The 20,548-nt window shown below is 36.0% G+C and overlaps 1 protein-coding gene across 9 annotated transcripts in view; it reads left to right on the top strand.

Annotated features, from left to right (window-relative positions):
• Positions 1-20,548, top strand: part of SLC4A4 (solute carrier family 4 member 4) — a gene marked incomplete at its 5' end in the record, with an annotated part of 343,701 nt that overhangs the window by 297,725 nt on the left and 25,428 nt on the right. For all 9 annotated transcript variants that reach the window (XM_081303368.1, XM_081303374.1, XM_081303369.1 and 6 more), the window contains 2 exons: positions 6,412-6,525; positions 8,257-8,418. In XM_081303368.1, the coding sequence (XP_081159494.1) occupies positions 6,412-6,525; positions 8,257-8,418 (276 nt within the window). The remainder of the gene's footprint in view (positions 1-6,411; positions 6,526-8,256; positions 8,419-20,548) is intronic.

The following is a 20,548-nucleotide window of genomic DNA, read 5'->3' on the forward strand; positions in this document are numbered from 1 at the left end:
AACAGTGCTACACTCCTCAGACTGCTGTTACCTAGGAGTTCTTCCCAAATCTGTCTCTCCTCTTTCTTCCTCCCTCCCTCCCCACCACCTTTTGTGTTTATACATGTTGTTCATCATGCATATCTATATCTCATCCTATTTATTTATATTAGTCATTAGTTTCTTGTGGTTGTTTTATCAAATTGCCATGGACATGGTGGCTTAAAATGAAAAAAAAATTAGATCTGAGGGGTCAGATCTGGAGGTCAAAATTGAGAAAAAGAGGTAAAAAATCTGAAATTGGTCTCACTGGGCTAATTGGTCTCTTCTAGAAGCTCAGGGGAAATGCATTTTTTTCTGCCTTTTTATTTCTGGGACCCACCTGCATTCCTGGGTGCTTGGCCCCTTCTTCAACTTCAAAGACAACAATGGCTGGTAAGGTATTTCTCACACTTCATCACTCTGACACTGACTCTCTTGCCTCTCTCTGTTACTTATAAGGACCTTTGTGATTACATTGGGTCCAACTGTATAATCTAGGATAATCTCTTCAATCTCAAAGTTATCTGATTATCAGCCTTAACTCTGTCTTCAACCTTGATTCTCCCTTGCCATGTAACATTACATATTCACAGGTTCTGGGAATTAGGATGTGAATATCTTTATGGGCACATTATACTTTTTTCTGCCTACCATATTATCCGACCTGTATTTTAACATGATTACTTAATTTTCAGACTTGTTAGATGTATAATGTGAGAAAAAGAGAATAATTCAGTGGGTTGCAAACTTTTTGCCTAAGTAATAGAAAAATTCAGCTGACGTTAATTAAGAATGAGAAAACTACTGAAAAAGTGTGTAGATTAGGGCATCAGTGGTGGGGCAGCATGGGCTGGGATAGAAGAGCATTGGAGAGATCAAGCACTTAATTTTTGACATAATTTTGAGATGCCTATAAGAAATCCAATTGAAGGGGCTGGGGCTGCAGCTCAGTGGTAGAGTGCCTGCCTCACATGTGTGAGGTACTTGGTTTGATTCTCGGCACCACATAAAAATAAAATAAATAAAGATATTGTGTCCATCTACAACTAGAAAAATATTTTTTTTTTAAAAAGAGAGAATTGGAGATATCAGGTAGCCAGATAGATGATTCTAGAGTTTAGAGAAATGCTCTGTCCTGAAGATATAAATGTCTTACTCTTTGGCATGCAGATGACATTTTATTTTATTTTTATTTGTTCTTTTTAGATATACATGACAGAAGAGTATCTTTTGACATATACATACATGGAGTATAACTTCTCATTCTTGTGGTTGTACATGATGTGGAGTTACACTTGTCTTGTATTTATATTTGAACATAGGAAGATTATATCAGATTCATTCTACTGTCTTTCCTATTCCCCATCCCTTCATTCCCCTTTGTCTAATCCAATGAACTTCTATTCTTGCCCCCGGACCCATTGTGTATTAGCACCCACATGTTAGAGAGAACATTTGGCCTTTGGTTTTTGGGATTGGCTTATTTCACTTAGCATGATACTCTCCAGTGCAAATGGCATTTTAAATCATGAAATTGAATGAGATAACTTATGATTAGAGTATACATGGAGGAGAAAAGAGTGTTTGAACTCTAAGATACTCCAACCTCAAGAATTTGGAGGAGTCAAGGAGAAACCAGGAAAGAAGACTGAGAGTACCAGTGAAGTAGAATGAAAAGCAGGTCCACTAGATCTGGCTTCCAAAATGTCTTCAGAATGCACAAAATATTCCTAGATCAGAACCTGACAACTGGTTTATTCCAGTCAACTGCCTTTCAAAAATTACAGTGCTGGATGGACTATTACTACACAAATGTCCTGCTACCAGATGCACTCTAAGTCCGTTAGTAATTGTGTTTCTCTCTTTCTCTCTCCACATGGTATTCAGTTTGTAAAGTTTAATTAGATACTTTTTAGAATACATATTAATACCATGTTTAGAGGTTGATATATTTATAAATTAAATATGAAGGTTTAGAATGGAGCAGAAAATTCAGTTGTTTTATTAAGCACAGAAATTATGGTTTTAGAATATTGACAGTTTTATATTTTGAATATCCTTGGTGGTGAAAAATTGCTTTCCTTTTGAGTATGGATTTAACTCTTGACAATATCTCTAGTCATTTGTATGTTGTTGAGTAGAATGAAAATTGGTAAATCAATAAAACATTCTAGAAAGTAATTTGGCATTATATACTAAAAGCCTTAATTTTTATATACACATTGACAGAATAATTTTGCTGACAGAAATTTATTCTAAAGAAATAGTCTTAGCTATGTACAAAGACTTTTTATGTTATTGTTCATAATGGTGAGATGTAGGAAGCAATCTGAATAGTATTGTGTTTGAAAAAAGAAGTGTTGAGATATTACTTCTACATAATATATAGGGCCATTAATGCTCATTATAATAGAAAATATCGAATGAGACAAAAAGTACTGAAAAGGGAGATATAAAGCAGTATGTGAAAAACTAAATATACACCTAAATGGGAACATACATATATACAAAAGATGAATATGTTTGAAAATGCTAAGATTTATTCCTAGATAATGGAATTGAGAATAATTTTCTTTATCTTACTTATATTTTCTAAGTGAATAATTCTCTTTATCTTACTTATTTTTTTCTAAGTGTTCTAATGTGAACATATATTAATTTTGAAACCAGAAAAGTGAAACTTTGACAGAAGATAGAATCATGGATGCTTTACACATATGTCTGATGGTTAATTTGGGTATTCAGTCTTTGCAAGTAGTAAAATTATAACAGGAATTGCAAAATTATTTGGGATAGTAGCAACATCATTGAAATAAATGAATAGCTTCCCAAAGAGAATAACTTGAAAGGTAAGACTGATTTGGATTTGGAAGATCTGAGAATTTTTTGTGAGGGGTCTATTATAAATTAAGTTATAATTTATATAGTAAAATGCAGAGATCTTAAGTATATAGTTCAAAAAGTTTTGACAAATGTGTACATTTGTATAACCAACACTCAAAATCAAAATGTAGTTGATATAAAAAAATTATTTTCTCTAGACATTGTCATACCTTTAATAATTTTCCAAAGCAATATAGAGGATAATTTCTCTTCATTGATATGTGGGATCTTGTGCCTTGGTCTCACCGTCTCATGGAATGTGTGGGACCAAGTCAGAAGCAACTCATGTGGGCCTGCAGTGATAATGTCCTGTTTGCCCTGTTGGTTTTGTGGGTTGTCCAACTTAACAGAGGCTGAAAATGCCTCCTCTCTGAAAAGGCAGCATTTCCCAGGTGCTTGCCTGATTCTAGTCAAGCAGGTCTGTCCTTTAGCAGGGCCAGAGGTGTCGGTAGGTCTTCCAGGAATTTCTACCAAGGAATTGCATGCAGATTGCATTCACTTGCTACCTTCTATTTCCCATCTCCTGTTTATTAAAAAAAGAAAAGAAAAACTGTCTTTTTAAAAATTTTGTATCTTAATGGGAAATCTTGTCAATTGAACAGTTGTTTCTTTCCACGTACTTCTCTTTAAACCAGGAATTTTTATTGTACCAACATTTTCTCTTTTTTGAATTCTTGCAGGCCAAAATAAAGAGAGACCAAGTTAATACACAATTTTCTGGAAATCTCCAGACTTTTTTTACATAGAAAAAGTCACAACTGTATTGGTAAAGCTACGTTCTACATAGAGGTTACAAAATCTGTCGGTACATCTCACCTGGACCTACTATGAATGGGAAGGACAGCTTTATTCCATGTACAGGCCAGGAAACCAAAGCTCAGGAAGATTAGATGCCTGAGACCAAGCCCTGAAACAAGTCAATGGGGGAGACGACATTCAAACCCTTACCTTGGAACTGGGTGCCTCCACAGAAACCACAGTTTAGCTATGTTGTAAAAACTGTGTTCTGTTGTTTTTCCCAGTAGCTTATAAACTCCTTGTATCTTCTAGTTCCTGCTTTGCTTTTGGATCCCCAGCACTTAATCTGGCACTTGGCATGGAATAAATGCTTAAAAAAAAAGTTTGTTGAATGACAAAATGAAGGAAAGAAATAAAGACTTTGGATTCCGACCCCAGGGAAAACTGTCTTTCTAATAACTATTTCCCTCATCCTTTGAATAATATCTAGGATATTTGAGTTGTCAAGTTTGAATGGCCTGGTTTTGGACCAGGAGAGGAATAAATAAGAACTCCCTTCTTTTTGTCTTTATCTCAGGTCCTCCAGTGATTTCTGACTTGTTAGACCAGAGGGATGGTTGTACATCCCAACATATCTCTGAAACTGTTTCGTGGGACCTTCTTTTGCCAGACTATTCTGAATCACGAGTGTCAACCCTACTTGCACAAAACTTAAAGAAAGCTTTTTTTTCTAGTATTGAGGCCCTGGGAAGCATCCATTTTCTGCAGTAATTCCAGATACTTTCAACTCATTGTGGCTCTGAGTAGCAGTTTCACATTATTGTTGGGCTTTTATTTCTTGTTTCTTAGAGTTGTTGTGTCATTTAAAAGACCTCCTGACAGTGTCATTTAGTTATCTCAGTGGTTTCTGCAGCCAAGAGGTCTTCTGGAACATGGAATAACAATAGTAACTTATCCTCAGGGATTAAGTTAAGCACTTTCATGGCTTATCTTATTTAATTCTTAAAACCAACCAGTGAAATTATTGGTATTATTTTGGCTCTCTTTTGTAGACAAATTAATTGAAGCTAAGAAAGGATAAGTATTTATAGATTGTTGGGGCTAGGATTGTGGCTCTGTGATACAATCCTCGTCTAGCACATATGAGGGACTGAGTTTAAGCCTCAGCACCATACAAAAAAGTAAATTAATAAATAAAACAAAGGTATTGTGTCCACCTATAACTAAATTTTTTTTAAAAAAATTATAGATTGTAAATAATGGTACTGAAATTCCAACCCAGGTGACCTGACTATAGTAATTATGCTCCTAAGAGCTGTATTATATTTTCTACCCAAATTAATCCCTTCCATTTGTTTGTTCTTGAAATTATTATGTGTGATTGGTGTTAACTTGCCCTTGAGAAGTTCCATAACTCGCCTTCTGTTCTGTGGTGTGTGTCTCAAGAGAGCTACACCTAGCAGAATCTGGCCTTCTAAGAGGCCAGAGGTGTTGATGACTCCTGGCTAAAATACCTATCCTTGATCCTGCTTCTAGTTGGTACTCAAGGTTTCTGACATAAGGTAAAGAATTAGGTCCCACAGCCTTCAACATGCATACACTGCCAAATAATTTCCAATCTGGAATACTTGGCTACAATAGTTTCACTTCTCTGTTAAGAGATTCTCTACCCCGAGAATGGTACATTTCATTCAGTTATCACTGATCTCTCTTCCTTCATTTAGCTGCAGCAAAAACTCTTGATTATTCTTCCTAAGATAACTTGATAAAGTCTGAATCAACCCTGATTTTATTTAGAAGTCTTCCTTTTATGCAACGTGGCTCTGAGCTTCAGGAAGACATGAATTAGGTTAATTATCCTTAGCAACAAGAAAAATATTAGGAACTCCGTAAATTTTGATGAATGATGAAATGATAATTACCCTGTGTACCCTCCATATGGGAGTCTCAGGTGTTGATGACCTAGAATGGTCTTAGTGCCACTAGAGACTACAAAGTAACCTCTAAGGAACTAAATGGCCCTCTGCTCTCCTTAATGACTTGTAAGTGGCCATTCTGCAGTCACTTAATGGGAAAGGACAGGGTTTAATGCTGCATCCCAGCATTAAACCCAGACCTTGTCCTGAACAAAGGCAGGCACTTAGGAACTTGGAGAATGACCAAATAATGGCATCCACACTTAAGAAGTAGTTGGGTAGAGAATGCCTGCCCCCATCACCCCCAAGAGACTTGAAGCACTTGCCTAGAGTGAGGAATATTTCCTTTGACAAAGTTAGTGCAGCCCTTACATTTCCATCTTCCCTCACTTGACATTACTCTGGGTCTGGATATTTACTTCGTTCAATGGACTAGAACTTGTAACCCTTCCTGAGAGATCTGTGGTGTTTTCAGGTTACCTTATAGGATTTATATTGCTTTATTTATCACAGTAGTGCCTTCCAAATGACCAGATGTATTTCTTTCTACAACACACACTTAAATTTCATTCTTATCCAGCTGTCATTTGTACTGCATACAGGGAAAATGCTTGTATGGAATTTCAGGGATATATTCTTTTTTGATTGACCTCCTTTGTACCTGCATGATTATGTACACACATACATATTGGCTTGTTCTATGGGATCAGATTATGTCTGGCCAGGTGATAATTTGTTGAGGAAACTGTTATTATAAATTGTTAACAAATACAGAATTCTTTTTTTTTCAGTTCAAACACAGGAAAAAGTATCTGGTGCTAAACAGTTCTTTCTTTCTTTTTTATTTTTCCAGGCAAGAAAGCTAATCAGTGACTTTGCCATTATCTTGTCCATTCTCATATTTTGTGTAATAGATGCCCTTGTAGGTGTGGACACTCCAAAACTAATTGTGCCAAGTGAGTTTAAGGTGAGTGTCTATCTTTTGCTTGTTTCTTGAATTCTGATATTTTGCCTTTCCCCTGTTCTAGTTTATTGTGTGTCTCAGTTAATTTTGTATAATTATCCATTCCTTTCAAAAAAGCAGTTCTTTGTTAGACTCATTTATACAGTTAGTCATTATACTGACTTCACTAAAATGCAAAGACTAGGATCAAATGCAAGGTTCATATTGAATTGATCTTTATTTTAAAGTAATGGATAACATTATAGACCCAGCCTCATATTTTTAGAATATTTTAAAATACCTGAATTATTTTCATATACTTTATTGTCTTGATCCATGCAATAATTCTAGGAAGTGTGCAACGTAAGTAACATCATTGTTATTTTATAAAGTTGAGATTGAAGCTCATGAAAAATAAATAAAATGTCTATGGTATCAAGGATTGAAGTTAAAACTAAAGCTCAGGACTCCTAATTCAATTTTTGTAGTATCTAACTACCTGCCAAACACATTTGTATATAATGTGAATTTTAACTATTACAAAAAAAGAATAATAATTATTTATTTTGCAAACTCATTGGTATATCCAGGTATACTGGACAACAACTACATTTTAGCCATTACTAAATATGTCACTAGCTAATTTTCTGTTGTAAGTCTCTTACCTATTTTCTAGAATAATCCTCACTCCCTGCACTGTTGAGATCGTATATGTGCTAAGAAATATTAAATTGACTGCAGTTTTAGTATAATAACAATTTAATGAGGAAGGGATATATATGGTGCAGCAAACAATATTTTTGGCATTATCTGCCATCACATATTTGTCAACAAAGATAAGTTCTCATTCATTCAACCATTAATTCGATATTTATTAAATGTTGGCTTTGAGCTACACTTTATATGGGGGATTTAAAATGCATTAATGAGCAAGACAAAGTACCTTCCCTTATGAACTCACAACCTGTTAAATGTGGGAAACATGGATACATTCAGTGATAAAGTTATGAGCAAGGGTGTCCAAAGATAGAAATAGCCTCAGAAAAAAATGTGAGACTTTCTTCATTGATAGAAAACCTGGAGAAAATAATTCATAAGACAGTATTCTAGTTCATTTCATTATTTGAATTGTTTATAATAAGGAAGCAAAGGAAATTTTTTTCTGAAATATACATGTATTATCTGACAGAAAATAGACTGAGAACTGGAAAAAAATGACCTTTTTTTTTTCTTCAGTTTTCTGTGATATGTATAAGGATTTAAGTAGTTCTTCTGGATCAATTTTAAATATGAAATGAAAGATCAGGATGTTTAATTTAGTTCAATTACAAAATATTTAAAGCTTTGTATATATGATGAAGCTATTATAATTTGGTAGTAGTAAAAACAACTTCATTATAATTGCTAAAACCCAAGAACAAAACTCATGATGATTCTACCTCTTTACTGAATATTACATTTGGGGTTGTCTCCTGGATTCCTATAAAATTTAAATCACTTTTTCTATCTTGAGTCCTTATCTGAAAACACCCCAAGTCCATACGGTGGTATCCCCTGCTTTTCCAACAACCCATATTCTTTCTTTCCTGCCTTTAAACATAACCTTTAAAATAAAATTCTTTAGAAAGATTTTTGGTAAAAAATTTCCTTTATCCAGCCTGGTTTGTATATATATCCTCCACTGATTTTTTTTTTCACTAAGTAGTATGTAGTAACTTGATATTGTTTTGAAAAATATTCTTTTTCTACTTTAAGCCAACAAGTCCAAACCGAGGATGGTTTGTCCCACCGTTTGGAGGGAACCCTTGGTGGGTTTACCTTGCTGCTGCCATCCCTGCTTTGTTGGTCACCATTCTGATTTTCATGGACCAACAGATCACAGCTGTGATTGTAAATAGAAAAGAGCATAAACTCAAGGTAAGTGCCCATAATAATGGTTATCTGCCTTCTACGGTTTTTGTAGTGCTTGATGACACTGATTCAAAAATCAAGAGAGCTTTCTTGGGAGTTAAACCATAGTCAATGTTCCTTAAGACTTTACAGTCATAGAACCCCTTGTATTGACATGGGTCCTCAATATAACTCTTTAGGGAGAATCATTTAAATCAGAAAGTTGTGTTTCAAATTATGTTTTAGTCACTACCAAAGAGTGACAATGAACAACAATCCTTAGCCAGGGTCATCCTACTTCAAGTTTTAATGTGGTAACTGCCTGTAGTGAAGATGGTGTCATTTAAAGATTTAGTGAACGTCTACTGAGAACCTGCTCTGTATTACTCTGTTAAACTCAAAATTATTCTTTTCTTTTTTTCATTCAAAAAATGTTTTAGGTGTTGGGAATGTAACTCAGTGGTACAGTACTTTTCTGTTATACATAAAACCCTGGGTTCAATCTCTAGGAATACACACACACACACACACACACACACACACACACACACAATTGTACATAGTTATGGGTTTCAGTGTGGTAATTTGGTATGTGTATACCCTGCTGAGTGATCAAATCAGAGTAATTATCATTTCCATCTCTTTAAACATTTATCATTTCTTTGTGTTGGGAATCTTCAAAGTTTTATTCTTAAAGATTATTCAGGTAGTTCATGTTTATAAGCTTTTGGTAAACATTTATATTTTTTGTCTTCCCACATTTGTCTCAGAATATTACTGACCATCAAGTATGGAGAAAGATGCTTTATTTTGTACATTCTAGCTTTTTTTTTTAAATTAGTTGCTAACTTTGTCATGAGTCTAAGAAAAGAAAATGCATTAGTTGTCTAGGATATCTTTCATGAGAACTGCCTAAAATGTTCTCATAATGTTTCTCCATCTCATGATTTCTTTAGGCCATGAAAGATTTCAAAAATGCCATTTAGGGAAGTGAGATATGAATAATAACTCTAATAAGAGCTCTAATTTGTTGGATGCCTATTATGAGTCAGGCCATGTTCTAATCACTTTATGTTATATATTAATTCTTTAACCTTTTTCATAACTACCAAATAAGGGAAGCATAAAAAATGCATTAAAATCAGTCACCCAGAATCAGGAGAGGAAATTATAATGAATTGAATTCAACAGAGAAGATGTAGTAGAAGGAAAAATACAGAAAATGAAAAAGAATTGTTTGACTATGGAAACCCACTGGGTGGAGGAATAAGAAAGATGAGGAGTGTTATGATAAACTTTCCAATTAGAACTTGGATCACAGTGAGAAAGGAATTAATCCCATAATAAGAAGACTAGGAGAAGAAGAAAACTAAGAGCTTGGGTCAAAGAGGAGAGAAGTTTAGATTTTGAAAGTTTGGGGAGAGAGAAATATGAGAGTGATGAGCTGATCCAAAGTGTGCAACTAGCTCCTGAAGCACACTGGAAAGGACATTGGGGTGTTGGGAGTCCAGGGTGTTGAAAGTCTCATTTGCATCAGTGTTGATATCGTTGGACAGCACAGAGAGTGGTCAAGAGGAAGATCCAGGAATAGATGCTGAAGTCATAAGGAAGGTATGTACTGATGCACCTGTCCTGGACATAAGCATATTTAGTGATACGGAATGTTAGAAGGAAGCAGAACTTGGGCTTCAAGAGAAGAGAAATAGTTTGTGGAATCACGAAAATAAATAACATGTACTCCACCTGATATAGGAAGTTAGAATAGTAGACTTCCACTAAAAAAGAAGAAACATCTTCAGGGAATCACTGGTACAAAAGAAAAATACTGGTTTTCAGTTATGATCAAAGAAAAGGTTCATTTGGAAACTTAAATTAAAATGACTCTCCTTCTACCCTTTGCCATAAGCAAATACTGTCCTGCCTTGAGATAGTTTTAATTCTAAGATTGTTGTTTGGCTGCTTATGTTTTTATGCCTTGCCCCCAACTGGACAGTCAGGACATAATTCATATATTCACTGAATGCCTTACAGTGCCTGGCTCTCTACCTCATATTATTCTAAGCAAAGATATTCATTCTAGGGGCAATTAGTAAATAGGATGAGGACAATTCTTTAGTCTTACCATCTTGTTTTCTGTTGCTCAGGATTTTATGCCTGTGTTTGATGTTCTTTAGAAAAATGATTTTTTATAAAAACCAGTAAATTACTTTTTACATTTTATCACCCAGTGAGTTTCAAAATTTGTTTTTAAATTACAAGATTATTAAGAGCCATGAAATTCTTCTGTACCTTAACAATTCAGCTGTTATGGGGGAAAATAACAGAAGATGGCATCTTTTCTTTATGAAGATCTTCTTGCATTTCTATCTTTCTTTTTTGGACTAATCTCCTTTAGACTGAACTATCTCCTATATATAGTATTTACCTTCCAGGACTTAAAAACTTTTCCCCACTATGGTCTTCAGGTACTAAATTCACTCATTTTTGTTTGACTAATATGTTTTTGTTTCACCCTCATTTGGAAAGGTAGTTCTCTGGATAAGTGATTTCAAGTTGAGATATTTCACTCCTTAAAAGCTATTTTTCATCATTTTTTACTTCCATAAAAGTAGTATGTTGCTATAATTTTCATTGCTTTATAAATAATCTGTCTTTTCTTTTTGGCAATCTATGATTATTTTTTGTCTTTGTTTTAGAGTTTCACTACAATTTGTATAGGCATAGGTTTTATTATATGTTGGATTTATTTAGTTTATTTTATTATATGTTGGATTTATTTAGTTTATTGAATCCAAAGATTAGCCTCTTTTATCATTTGTAGAATTTTATATATCTTTGACCCATTCAAATTCTAATACATCCTTCTAGAATTCCACATTAAAGATGAATTACATATTTCTATCTTGTTCTCCATGTCTGTTGATCTGTTTTATAAATATTTCCCATTCTTGGTTCTCTTTGTAATATATTTTAGGTATTTTTTTCAGGTCTTTCTTTTAACTAATTCCGTTGTTGTTTTTGGTTCCATTCTACTACTAAAGGTTATTTTTCTGTGACTTTTTTTTAAATTATTTTATTGTTGGTTGTTCAAAACATTACATAGTTCTTAATATACCATATTTCACAGATTGATTCAAGTGGGTTATGAACTCCCATTTTTACCCCGTATACAGATTGCTGTGTCACATCAGTTACATTTCCATTGATTTACAAATTGCCTTTCTAGTGACTGATGTATTCTGCTGTCTATCCCATTCTCCACTGTCCCCCCTCCCCTCCCCTCCCCTCCCCTCCCCTTCTCTCTCTTCATCCCCTCTACTATAAATCGTTTCTTCCACTTATATAATTTTTCTCCTACATTAAACAGGGATGATAGGCGGGAGGGAAAGGGAGAGTTAAGGGAAATTGCATGGACTTTTTTGAACATTTTAAAATGTTCTCTATTGCGAAGGATTTTGGTGTTGATTTAGTTCACCAAAGACAAAAATGGATACTGACCAATACATTTTCATTCCAAAAACAAAATTAGAAATCAACTCTTAATTTTAATCTTCATTTGGTTAGATATGTTATGTACCTTTGGAGGTAAATGCCTATTCTTTTTTGCTCATTAAGTTTTGTTATCAATAAGAATTTTCTCAATAAAACAGAACTTAAAATTTAGAAAAGTTAGGATTGATAAAATATGGAAAAAACTATTCTCTTCTTCAGAGAAAACATTAGACAATTGAGTTGTATTAGCATTTGCCTCTAAAAGTAAGAGCTGAGTGTATAAAAATAACTTTTCATCCCTCTTGAATCTCAAGATTATTTGATTATTTGAAACCATTCTTTTGCATACAGATAGCTATAGAACAAGTGCCCATCTTTTGTCACAAATCTGATGATACCAGTGGACATTTCATGAGGAATCAAAGGCTTTTCGCTTAGGAAATTGTTTTGTTCACAGTTTGTTAGGAAATGGGAGCTGTGGAATATGAAAATCAGAGATTCTAACTCCTATGAAATTGATGCAAAAGAGAAACCTGAAACAGTGAGAGAGATGGAGGCATTGTGATATTAACAGCAGTGTGTTTTTGGGTGGCATTTGCTTTGGCTCTGTGTCAAGTGACTCTGGCTGTCTGCTCTGCTTGGGATGGGATCCACCTTTCCACTCTGCTGAACAGCTCTGTATTGATGTAGGAACGCCAAGGTGCTTGGCTTTTTTTTTTTTTTTTCCTGGCCATCATTTGGTTAGTTATGCCCTGCATTATCCCTGCATAGTGCGCAATACCAAGGTTCAGCAAGGTCACGACTTCCCCAAGGTCGATCACTGAGTTACTGCAGAGGTCGGAGCAGAGTCAGGTTCAGACTACAAAGCCAGAGACACTTTTCGCAAGGAAAATTATTTCTAGAGTATCATAGTTTGGGTTTAGGAGGGATAAATCATTTCTAAAATTAGATATTGTATAGTTGTAGATAATAGGTAATTTTCTCTGATTTCTTTTATGGCAAAGCCTTTCATTGGAATGTGTGATTTTTTTGCCCTACCTTGCTCTGTCTTTATTTTTTTTCTCCATTCCTACTTTCATAACATTGGATCCAGTTCTCTTATTTCATGGTTTGATTTTTTAATAGTTAAGTCATGAGTTATTACCAGTCTCCCTTGCTTTATTCCAAGCATTAAATTTTTAATTTTAAAATATATATTTTTTTATTTGTTGTAATCAGTTATACATGACAGTAGAGTGCTTTTCAATTCATAGCACACAAATGGAGCACATTTTCATTTCTCTTATTATACACAAAGTAGAGCCACACCATTTGTGTCTTCATACATGTATCTAGGGTAATGATGCACGTCTTATGCCACCATCTTTCCTACCCCCATACCCCTTTTCTCCCTCCCCTTTGCCCAATCCAAAGTTCCTCCACTTGTCCCATGCACTGCCCCCCACCCCATTATGGATTCGTGTCCACTTATCAGAGAAAATATTTTGGGGATTGGCTTACTTGGCTTAGCATGATATTCTCCAACTCCATCCACTTACCTGAAAATGCCATACTTTTATTCCCTTTTAGTGCTGAGTCATAGTCCATTGTGTGTGTGTGTGTGTGTGTGTGTGTGTGTGTGTGTGTGTATATATATATATATATATATATATATATATATATATATATATATATATATATAAAACAGAGTTTCTTTATCCATTCATCTGTAGAAGGGCATCTAGGTTAGTTCCATGGTTTGGTTATTGTGAATTGTGCTGCTATAAACATTGATGTGACCAAGCATTAATTTTTCAAAAGTGCTGTTTTTGTATGCACATTTTAAACCTTTGCACCTTGACCCTGCAAAACTTTGCTCCTTGAAGAATGCCATTTATCCTAGCCTGGGATTTAAAGCACTATGAGATGACTCCAACCTAAATTTAAAGTGATTTTCTCCAGATACTAACTAGGGGGCTGGTCATAAGACCTGTTGGTTTCTCCTCAAATATGACATTTTCTTCTGCTAGGTATTATGACTGAAAAATCTCTTTTCTCCACCTTTCATTGATTGCTACTTATCAAAAGCTTCATCCTTAAGATCCTCCAAACATAACACCTCTCAGTGGAGCGTTTCTTTACCCTTAGTGTAATTTATATTGCTCTTGCTTATTTTTTTTCCTGTTGTATTTATATAATCCTGTGGCACTGGTCACAGGATCCCTTTTATAATATTTACTCTGTTAAATTATCCTCATTTTTGGTCCAAAATGTTTTCAAGGTAGTGACTAAAATTTGTTCTTCTTTTTTAGCTCTTTGGTGGCCCACCATAATTCCATTTGGTAGACTCAACACATAGATGTAACTGAAGATTTTTATTACTTTTGGTCACATGGTTCTCAAAGTTGTTACACTGTTTGAGATGGGTGATAACTGAAAAACGTGCACACTTGTCCCCAGGTCTCAAAATTGAGTGCCTATCTAGTTTAAAACCCTATAGGAATGACATCATTGTAGAGAGCATTTGTGAGTTCACTGTAGGCATAATTAAACTCTTCAGCCTCTGCACTTTTTTTTTTCCAAATCTGTGGGAATATCTACTTAGAGTACATTATAATTTTCACACAAAGTCTGAGTCCTCTAATCTGATTGTGTCCCCCTACGTGGGAGGTACTATGTCATGGCTCTTAGTATCGCCATAAACCAGCATGTTGTCTGGATCATGGTGTGCTCCAGGCATGAATGTTTATTCTCCATCTCTGCATGCATGTGTACCGCTCCTGACCTCTCCGTTGTTATCATCTTTGTACCAGATGGACACTTTAGCCTGCTAGCCTAATCTTCTTCTCTTGCAGATTTTTATTTCTGTGGATGAATTCCTAAATTTTGCTCTGTATTAGCAAAGCATATACAATTTCAAAGGGAAATAAAATTTTACTTTTTATCCTTGTACTTAAAGTAATCTCCAGTTTCAGAAAATAAAATGTCCTTTGGGTTTATATTCACAAAGACAAGGATGGATGCTTTTAGTCTTTAAAGGACGTACTTAACCTTTTGAGCATTTATTGAGTGCTTGCTATGTACTGAACACTTGTGTTAAGTGTTGAGGGTGAAAACAGTTCTGCATTTTGTTTGTGACTTGAAGAAATTTTATGGACCTCCCTTGTGTAGCAACTATGTCTGCTACCAAGGTTAGAATTGATCATGCCTTCCTTTGTGCCCTATATCTTACATATACACTGAATCATTTATTTTTATGTCTGACTTCAACCTAATAATAAGCATTCCCTGTATAACCAGGTATCCTGTCAATAAATGTTTTTTCTAACATAGGCCTAGCATAGAATAGGTTTTCAATAAATGTTTATTAAATACTAGTTTTCCATGCAAAGAGCTACTGCAAAGGCCCAGGGTGGGAGAAGCCTGACATATTGAGGAACAAATAGCAGGCTGGAAGGACTCATGGTTCAAGATGAGGTCAGAGGTGGGGTCAAGTCACAAATAACAAAGTTTCATAACTTCAGCATTGTTGTCAATTTGAATAATTCCTCATTGGTGGTAGCTGTCCTCCATGTTGTTGGCTTTTTAGCAGCATCTTTGGCCTCTAGCCAGGGGATGCCAGTTGCACCTTGTCCCCCAAGTTGTGACAACCAAAAATGTCTCCAGACATTGCCAGAAGCTCCCAGGAGAGGGAAGGCTACAAAATAGTCCTAGGAAGAACAACCATATAGAATCTTAACAGAGGATGTCATAGCTTTTAATTTTTATGCAAAGGGAAACAGGAAGCCAGAGAGGTTTTTGAGCAGGGAAATGCCACATAATGATTTAGTTTTTTAAGATTAATCTGTGGGGAAAGTGGGTTGTCAGGATGAAGAGTAAAGTGAGGACTTCATGGTGAGAACAGTGTTGAGCGCTGAGGGATCTTGGGTGGTATGGAAGATGAAGAGGGGAATTCAAGTTGGACTTGAAGAGGGGAAATGGATTTAAGCCCAGGCTGAGGAGGATGGAAGGGCAGTTTGATTTGGCTTTTAGAAGGGAACTGGTGCAGAATGTGCAAAGCACAGTTAGGGAATGCAGAGTTGTAGGCTCCTCAAGGGCTCCCCATACGGTCCTAGTGCAGGAGCCTCAGCATGGTAAGCGAGGCTGGGCCTGCTGGGCCTACACATCACTGCTGACCTCCCTGCTCAGCCTCACCCTGGGTGGATGGCATCAGAACAGCATTTTGGACTCTTCCACTGACAGCAGTAAGATGTATGGGAGGAGTGGATGGAAAGAGGCTGCTGTATAATACTGGAGAGAAGTTATGAGAATCTGAAAAAGTCAGTGGCAATGAGGAGGGGTAAGGAACATAAAGAAGTTTCATGTGTTATTTTTGAAAAAAGCTATTTTCTATATTTCTTGCAATGTTCTTTTGCAAAAACTGGGCTAGGATTTCAATGTTATTTTCATTTCATTCAAATCTAGCCATTCAGGTCCTTTTAGCTAACCAGGATGTTTTTGGAATAGCTTATTTTTATACACATATAAATTGTTTTACAGGAACAACTTCTCTCACAAGCATTTGGCTTCTGAGGTAGGTCTCCATGGCAATAGTTCAGGGCACCAGGGACTTTGAAGTATAGCTTTTACCATTCTTTCCAACCAATATGTCTCCAGAGTCTAATGTATGTAGGATACTGTATTAAACATGATAAGCCTGGATAAGTTTGCATCAAAATTTGGTAAATGGGGCTGGGGATGTGGCTCAAGCGGTAGCGCGCTCGCCTTGCAAGCGTGCGGCCCGGGTTCGATCCTCAGCACCACATACCAACAAAGATGTTGTGTCCGCCGAGAACTAAAAAAAAAAATAATAAATATTTTAAAAAAAATTCTCTCTCTCTCTCTCTCTCTCTCTCTCTCTCTCTCTCTCTCTCTCTCTCTCTCTCCTCTTTCACTCTCTCTTTAAAAAAAAAATTTGGTAAATGAAGTTACTGCTTTTCCCTCTTTAGACTCAGTCTCCTTAAAATCTCTCCTCTCTGCCCATGGTCTTTCCCCAGTGCTGTAACTTCAGTTTAAACTACTTCATCTCAGTACTGATTATGGCCGTATTCTCAGGTCTGCCCTTTGCCTCCAATCTTGACCACTTCTGATATACCCTCTGTAAACCAACAGAGCCATCCTTCTAAATCAAAATCTTATATCACTTAGCCAGGAAAGCAAAGTGATTTATCATTGTGTGTGTGCAGGCCTTACAGGAGGAGGTATGCTGATGAGAATGAGCTACTGTGTGGCTGAGTGGGAGAGGAGAGTTGAGCCTGGAGAAGGAGGTAGAGGTAGAGGTAGATCAGGCAGGACATTCAGGTCATGATGATCATTTCTTCTTAAGAATAGCAAGACGTCTCGGCATCGTTGAAAGGAAGGAAGACTTTGGAGGCAGTGATATCAAGGGGTACAGAGTAATTATGTCTGTAATTACTTTATCCCAGAACTTTTATTTATTCTGGTGATTATACATAGTTATCTTTGTGTTCTACTATCTGAAATTCTTATTTCACCCTTCTTAGTATTATGTTGTCCTTTTGTGCTTGTCTTTAGTACACCTAACTAAGACCTGTTTTAGTTGAAATAGAGAAAGCATCAAGATAGCTCAGGGTAGTGTGCATAACTTTGTATAGTGGCCATTCTTTTGACCCATTGATCTGGCCAATATGTGCATCCTTATCATAAGTTCTTTGGTAACAGGATTTGGGAATTCTGTCTACTAAATACTATGTTGTTACCTACAACATGGACTTTGGTGTTTTAGTCTAAATAGAGCTTGAAATTATGTGATATTTCCAACTATTATCCTCCCTGGAGCCCCCAGATGTTTCACATATCTATCAGTTAACAATAAAGTTTTCTCTTTCTTTTTAATGGCCAATTAAGAATTCATAGTTGCTATCAGGCAAATATATATGTAGTATTTATCATTCTGTTTTTAAAATAAACCTTTATTGAGAATCACCTTTTCATCGTGCATTCTGCTAAGGTATTCAGAATACGGAGGGGGAAAAACAGACACAGTCTAGGTCCCCATGTTACTTAAAATTTAATATAAAAAATAGATAAATGCACATAAAATTTAAAAAGATAGTTTGAGTGCTGTGCTAGAGGAAGGCATAAAATGAAAAATAGGGGAACATAAAGGAGGATCTCTAACCTAGCAACTCACTCATCTCATCTAGGCTGAGGCAGAAAAAACTATTGGAAAAAGTGAAAGCTAATTGTAAGTCTCAAGGATAGATAGGACTGAACCAAGGAAAAGAAGGAAAATTAGAGTTCTATGTAGAAGAGGCTGTGTGGGCAGAAATACAAAAGGCTTTAGTGAGTGAAACACATTTGAGGAATTGCATGAGGTTGAAAGTGGTGGTGGTGTAGGATTCAGGCAGGAGAGAGGTGAGAGAGGAAGCTATAGATATTGGTATATATTGACTTTTTCTATATGACAGATGTGTAGGCAAAAGGGAGCAAATCCTAGGGCTCCACCTCCAAGCACAGCTGAAATCTAGCCATCTTCACTGCCATCAGTTTGGTTCTAAACATCACAATCTCCTGCATGGGTTATGGCAATCGCCTCCTATCTAGTCTTTCTGTCCTGACTCTGCTCAATTTGCAGCCAGAATGTTTAGAACATTAGCAAATCATGTCACTTCTCCACTGAAGACAGTCCAATCATACTCAGTGTACAAGTCCAAGTTCTTATAACTCTACTTAGTACATTTTAAGATACTATATAGATTATTTATTTGGGTTGTTTATAGTCTCCTATTGTAGAATAGAAGGGCCATGAAGCCAGGGAATTTTGTCTGTTTTATTCACAGATGTGTTACCAACAGCTCAAATAGTGCCTGGGTCTAAGTTGGAAGTCAGTATTTGTTGAAAGAATGAGTGACTGAGATCCCAGATATATCATGATGTTCACCTCATTTGTCATCATGGAATAAGTTTGTTCCAGTTCATCCCACATGTGCCTCCCTTGTCCCTCCCTGACCCAGTTTAATAGATAAAGATAGATAAATGCCATCCACAGAACTGAAATGAACTGCTTTTATAGATACATCTTAACCTGTTTTTTGTTCTCATCCAAACCTGCACTAGATGACCACGTGCTTTTCTTTCTTGTGTCAGCCCTTCGTTCCTGCTATGAGTTCTCTGGGAATATGATTAGACCCATGTGTGCAAGCCAGAGGTGAAATCTTGGCATTGCAGTGAAAGGAGAGTGGTGTTCTGTCAAACTGTAACGGGATCTGAATGATAACAGTCACCAGGATCCTGGTGTAAATCACATTCTCATTTTTGAAAGCCAGCCTCTCCTCCCTCCGTCCCCCTCTGCCTCTCGGTACTGTTGCCTTCATGCTGTGAAAATGGACTGCTCTATTTTCTCAGGCTCCATAGGGGTATTAAGCATCTGATTTCTTCATAAATAGAGCAGAGAAATATAACCATACAATAACATTGTGAACACATTTAACAATATTGATTCAGGGAGTAAAAGAGCTAGACCTTTTGTTACATTGTCTGCTCTTCCAGTCAGTAAATGTTATTGTGACCATTGAGTGATGTTTCAAACCAGTCTATTCTGTTAAGAGGGAATTAATTAGGTTAATGATGTCGAGTAATAGGTTGTTAAGCAATTATTTTTATATATCATGAGAGGTGAGAAATGGTCCTCCATGTACCATCTCAGGTTGTTTTGGATCTTTAGTCTACATATGCTCAATATTGTGTAGATGAACAGCATACTGATAAACACTATGGGGAGAGAATGCAAAATGCTTGTTTTTTCCCCCTATATTTTTTATTGGTGTATTATAGTTGTACAGATTGATGAGATTTGTTGTAACATATTCATATATGCATACAATATAACAATATAATTTGGCCAATATCACTCCCCAGAATTTTCTCCCTCCCCTCTATCTTCCTACCTCACATTTTTTGTTTCTTTTCCTCAACTGGCCTCCCTTTGATTTTTAAGAGATCCACCTTCACCTTTGTTTTCCTTTTTCTTCTCTAGCCTCCATTTATGAGAGAAAACATAGAGCCTGTAAACTTCTGAGTTTGACTTATTTTGCTTAACATGACAGTCTCTAGTTCCATCCATTTTTCTGCAAATGCCATAATTTCATTTTTCTTTATGGCTGAATAAAACTCCTTTGTGTATATGTACCACATTTTATTTGTTCATTCATCCATTGGCAGACACCTAGGCTGGTTCCATAGTTGGGCTATTTTGAATGTGTTGAAGTAAGCATGAGTAAGCATGTCTCACTGTAGTAAGAATTCTTTAGGATAAATACCGAGAAGTGGTATAACTAGGTCATATGGTGGTTCCATGCCTAGTCTTTTAAGAAGCCTCCATTCTGATTTCCATATTGATTGTACTAATTTATGTCCCATCAGCAATGTCAAAGTGTTCCTTTTTCTCTACATCCTGTCCAGTATTCATTATTATTTGTATTCTTGATGACTGCCATTTTGACTGGATTAAGATGAAATCTCAGGGTAGTTTTGATTTGCATTTCCCTAATTGCTAATGATGGTGAACGAATATGTTGGCCCCAAATGCCTGTTTTTAAGGTGCCTGTCATGCTTTTGTGAACAGCAACAACCAATACCAGTCCTGCTACTAACTCCATTTAGTGAGCTCCTACTGTGTAACAGC

This window comes from Spermophilus citellus (assembly GCF_964194105.1).
Source record: "Spermophilus citellus genome assembly, chromosome: 8".
Lineage (NCBI taxonomy): Eukaryota > Metazoa > Chordata > Mammalia > Rodentia > Sciuridae > Spermophilus > Spermophilus citellus.